The 5,420-nt window shown below is 45.5% G+C and overlaps 1 protein-coding gene across 1 annotated transcript in view; it reads left to right on the top strand.

Moving 5' to 3' along the window:
- The first annotated feature begins 780 nt into the window (after nt 1–780).
- Nucleotides 781–5,420, top strand: part of ELP2 (elongator acetyltransferase complex subunit 2) — a 39,249-nt gene continuing 34,609 nt past the window's right edge. Inside the window, exons 1-2 of the mRNA XM_066353471.1 lie at nt 781–918; nt 3,378–3,456. Coding sequence (XP_066209568.1) covers nt 781–918; nt 3,378–3,456 — 217 coding nt within the window. The remainder of the gene's footprint in view (nt 919–3,377; nt 3,457–5,420) is intronic.

Below are 5,420 nucleotides of genomic sequence, written 5' to 3'. Positions count from 1 at the left end.
TCATCGGCCCGAGTGCCCCGGGGTCCGGGTACCGCCGGAGAGCCGCCAGGATTAGGCGCTCCACGCGCCCGCGCCTCTCCGGAGCAGGACAATTACTAATTAGAGCGGCGCGCAGCGCGCGGCCGGGAAACACCGCCTCCCCCGGCCCGGACTGCGGGACATGCGCAGTGCGGCTCAGATCCCCGTCCCTGGCCAGCGAATCCGCCAGCCTGGCCGCGTGTTCGCCAGCGCCGCGAGCCTCGCAGGGCTGGGAGCGGGCGAAGGCGCGGTCTGAGCGAACTGTGAGCGTCCAGACCAACTGGGGACCCTTTCTTGGGGAGCCTGTCTTCGAGCCCCTCCGCAGCCTTGCGCCACTTGAAACTCGAGACACGTTTGCCAAGGCTCCCGCCTGGGCTAACCCCTTTAGCTGCTGGGAGCCCCGACTTGAGGGGCAGCAGGAGGTTCCTGACGCTACCCGGGCCCTTGAGGCGCGGGTCCTTCTAGAAGGTCCTGAGCTATTTCGGCCGGGTCTTCGTCCACGGGACGGAGGCCGCGCTTGTGCGCAGGGCCACGGTCCAGGAGACGAATTAGCAGAGGAGACCCGGCACAAAGGGCCATCGGAGCCAGGCCGGGGCGGGGCCGGTGGGGAAGAAGCCGCTGGGGACCGGGCCGTCTCCGCCCCGCCCCTGCCTGCCTCTGAAACGCGGAGCGGATTGCGCCAGCGCGAGAGGCGGCCTCGCTAGTAGTTCCGGTCAGAGGGCGGAAGTGTGCTCAGATCTCAGCTGCTGTCCGGCCAGCAACATGGTGGCATCCGTGCTGGAGACCTCTCATGTGTTTTGCTGCCCGAACCGGGTGCATGGAGCTCTGAGCTGGAGCTCCGGGCCTGGAGGACTTCTGGCCTTCGGCACGTCCTGTTCCGTGGTGCTCTATGACCCTCTGGTAAGAGAGATGTCGGGACGCCGGACCCCCGTGCTTCCGGGGCTGAGTCAGCGGACTACCCTGGGGACGGACTGGAGACCCTGCGCCAGAGCGAGGAGGCCGGGTCCGATCTGGGGAGGGTGTCTGGGCGAGGGCTCTCCCGGGAGCGCTCCAGACTCTCTCCTCGCGGTCTCCGTCAGCCTGGGGATCTGTTCTCTCCAGGGATCTGTTAACCCCACGTAGAAACCCAAATGTTGACAACCTTTTCTGAAATCTTCTGTGGGAACTGTAGTGCTGTTAAAGAATTAGTTTGGGTTTTGAAAGATTTGTAATTCGGGTATGAATGAAATCCATTATCACAGGTGCTATTTCATTTTTATATTTCCCGCAGTGTTACTTAATAAACTTTTGTTGTATTGAATTAAAAATATATGTGCCACTTGTATTTTAGCTTTGGAATTGGACATTTTAAAGGTGGAGCCGTTGGGGTAAAGGTCATAGGGGATGGGGATCCTAAGCACTAGTTGTAAGGCAGGACTTAACCCATTCCCTGAACTTCAGACCCAGTGATTGATTCTTTTCTTGGCCCTTTCCCTACCAAACTTTTCAAATGGCTAGTTTTTGCATGCTTCCCGGATTTCGTTTTGCCCCCATTTCCACTGGTTAATTTTGGACAACAGTTAGTGTTGCTTCTCAGAGAGCCTCATTATGAAAACTAAAGTGCTGAAAATTAAATGCAGTGCAGAAGCTAGCTTTATGTATTTCTTGTTATACTGCTTTATTAATTTGATTGAAAATTCCGTTGTCTTCACACCCTTTGCAGATTCTGATTTATATAGGAAATACTGTATTTGCTTTCTGTATCTTGAGCTTGCTTTCCTCCTTCAGTTTTTGTTTGTTACAGTATTGCTATGTACTCTAACTGGCAAGAGAAAGCACATAAAACTAAGGGTAGGCCTGACCAAGCAGTGTCGCGGTGGATAGAGCTTTGGACTGGGACGCAGAGGACCCCCACTTGAGCGCGGGGTTGCTGGCTTGAGCATGGGATCCTAGACATGACCCCATGGTCGCTGGCTTGAACCAAGGGGTCATTCACTCTGCTGGAGCCCCCTAGTGAAGGCACACATGAGAAAGCAATCAAGGAACAACTAAGAAGCCACAACGAAGAATTGATGCTTCTCTTCTCTCTCCCTTCCTGCCTGTGTGTCCCTATCTGTCTCTCTCTGTTTGTCTGTCACAAAAAAACAAACAAAAAAAACAACTAAGGGTAAACTTTACAGTGACCATCAAGTGAGGACTGACTCAGCTGTTGAAGCATATCTTTCTGTAGCTATTTAATGGATTTGTGCCCATGCCTTGACTTCATATTTTTGTTTTTAATGATAAACTTGTGGCTATGTTAGGGGATTTTTAACATATTTGAAAAAATATGTATTGAGCCTAAGAAGTACTTTGGTTTGTTAACTCTTTGCTGATTGGGCATTTAATTAAATGTAGGAATAAGAGCATATGAGATGCTAAAGTTTGGGTGTTTATCAATTTTTGTGAGGACCCTTTTGGGCTAGCCCTGGACTGGGTGCTAATGGCAGAAAGATAATGGGTAATAGATAGCTCCTGCTCATTAAGGAATTCTCTATCTAATGAGAGAAAATGAAATGCTGTAAAGTGTTTCCCAGCCTCAACTAACTCGTGTGAAATATATTTGTGTATGCATATTTACCTCTGTCTGCCTTTTTCTCAGCGTGGAATTCCATTTGGCATGTAAGTTAATACGAAGCCAGTGCAATTGGCAATAGAGAAAGGGGTTATAAAGGGAAGGTACTGTAATCATATAAAGAAGGTATTGTCTTCAGCAGTGAGTGGAGTAAAGAAAGCCCAAGTGTGGAGTGATGTTGGTAAAAGCAGCAGTCTGAAGAGATCTGATGTCTGAAGACCTTAGCAGTTGTGGCCTGGTGACCTTGTGTCATTAGGGTTCAAGAACCCAACATCTGGTTAGCCATAATGTGCACATGAATTTGTATCCATTAATCACAAATTTCTCTATTGAAGGTGTTTGTCTTTCTGTGTGTCAATGAAACTCTTAAATTGGTGCAAGTATTGTAGAAGTAAGGCTGAGACCTGAGGGAACATGAGAAAGAGGTTCTCTATCTAGCCTGTGGTGTCAAGACAGGCTCCCCAGATGAAAAGGACAGGGGTGGAGAAGGGGTGGGGGTGGTGAGCAGGAGCTAGGCAGTTGAAGACCTGAATGCTCAGTGTGATGAGAGCACAGGACCTTGGCAATGTGAGGTGGTGAAAAGAATGAATCAGAGTGAACCGATGATTTAAGCCCTGGTTACAAGTTTATAAATTAAGGAAGGTGATTCGGTTTGAAGTAATCCTGAACTGTTTAGCATCAAAAACACGGAAAACTTTTTAAATAATTTATTAATTCCTCTGTAGGATAGATTCTAATTTCCTAACTGGTGTTTTCTTTGTTAAAGAAAAGGGTTGTTATTACCAACCTGAATGGTCACACTGCTCGAGTCAATTGCATACAGTGGATTTGTAAACAGGATGGCTGTAAGTATTAATCTGATTGTTAAAGCTTATCTGAATTGTTTTCTGATAAAGCGTGATTAGTCATTTTTCTTTCAACACTTCTCTTGATTTACCAGTAGCTTATCTGATACGCAATTGGAAAATAGGAGAAAGTGGGATGTCCAATGAAATATCTGACTTGTACTTTTACTTTATAGCAATCCAAGTAGGAATAACATAGCAGTGCTTAGAGTGAGGGTACAGGCAGCCTCTAACTATGGCAAGACCCCTGCCATCTCCTGTAGCTTCTGCTTGAAAGCTAGTAAGCATGGTCCATGTTGGGGCCCAGGCTGGGATTCCAAAGATTTGGCTTGTAGGGCAGACAGGCTATTACTTTTTTGTTGATCCCAGTTTTCATCTTACTAACATCTGAAAAGTAGAGGCTGGGACTGGATCAGGAGGCCCTTGGAGGTTTGTGACAGCTGTGAGGTCAAACTTGTTTTCAGAAAAATACCAAGAAGTTATTCATAGTTTTCATTCTCATTCTATCATAATTATACAGTGGCACTTTCTAGCAGCTATATGATGTTTGAAATTGCAACAGATAAAATACAGAAACATGAAAATCCAGTTGTATTCTAATAAAGTTAGATGTTAAAGAGATTTGCAGAAATATAAGACAATGCCTCTTGTTAATATTTTGGTTTGGAAAATACAGGGTTTTCCCTCACTGTAACAATTTTATTTTGTTAACATGCAATGGAGTTCATTATTATTATTTTTAAAGATTTTATTTATTGATTTTACAGAGAGAGGGGTGGTGCGAGAAGTATCCAGTCATAGTTCCTTTAGTTGTTTATTGCTTGTTTGTCATATGTGCGTTGACCAGGGAAGCCCAGGGTTTCGAACCGGTGATCTCAGCATTCCAGGTTAACGCTCTTATCTTCTGCACCACCACAGGCCAGGATGGAATTTATTATTATTATTATTTTAAATTTTCCACTGATAGAGAAAGGGAAAGACAGGCTGACAGACAGACAGACAGTAACATTGATGTGTTCTGTATGTGTCCTGACCAGGAATCTGTCAACCTCAGTGCTTTGGGATGAAGCTCTAAGCAACCAGGCTTATCTGGGTAGGGTTGGGGTCCTCAAAAAATTTTAAGATTGTAATGGAGTCCTGACACCAAACAATTTGAAACTTGCTGGACTAGATTATCTCCAAGTCTCTTTTATCTCTAAGATTATGTGACTCCAGAGTGTTTAACATATTGCTTTTTTTTTTTTTTTTTTTTTTTTTTAATTTTTTATTTTTTATTTATTCATTTTAGAGAGGAGAGGGAGAGACAGAGAGAGAGAGAGAGAGAGAGAGAAGGGGGGAGGAGCTGGAAGCATCAACTCCCATATGTGCCTTGACCAGGCAAGCCCAGGGTTTTGAACCGGCAACCTCAGCATTTCCAGGTTGACGCTTTATCCACTGCGCCACCACAGGTCAGGCACTAACATATTGCTTTTAGATGGTGCTTCCAAAATCCTATGGAATTTCCTTAAATATACCTACTGTAGTTTTCTTATGAATTCAATTAATTTTACTTTTTGTTCTATAAACATTTATTAAGGGCATTCCGAGCCAGACACAAATGAATTTCCTGAATTAGTGAGACTTTATTTTTTTAATTTTATTTTAATTAAGTGAGAGAGGCAGGAAGGCAAACACAAACTTCCATATGTGCCCTGACTGGGATCTTTGCTCAAACCATTGGAACCATGTCTGCGGGATGGGAAGAGAGAGAGAGATGGGGGGTGGAGAAGCGGATGGTCTCTTCTCTTGTGTGCCCTGACTGGCAATCGATCCTGGGACTTCCACACGCCTAGCCGATGCTCTACCACTGAGCCAACTGGCCAGGGCCAGTGAGACTTGCTATGATTTCATCTGTGACAAAAAAAAAAAAAAGTTGAATAAGCTACTTATTTTAGTTGTAATGCAGGATTAGTCACATTCAGTCA

This window comes from Saccopteryx leptura, chromosome 11, assembly GCF_036850995.1.
Source record: "Saccopteryx leptura isolate mSacLep1 chromosome 11, mSacLep1_pri_phased_curated, whole genome shotgun sequence".
Taxonomy (NCBI): Eukaryota; Metazoa; Chordata; class Mammalia; order Chiroptera; family Emballonuridae; genus Saccopteryx; species Saccopteryx leptura.
The sequence above is the reverse complement of the archived record's forward strand: the minus strand, read 5'-3'. Positions and strand labels throughout refer to the sequence as shown.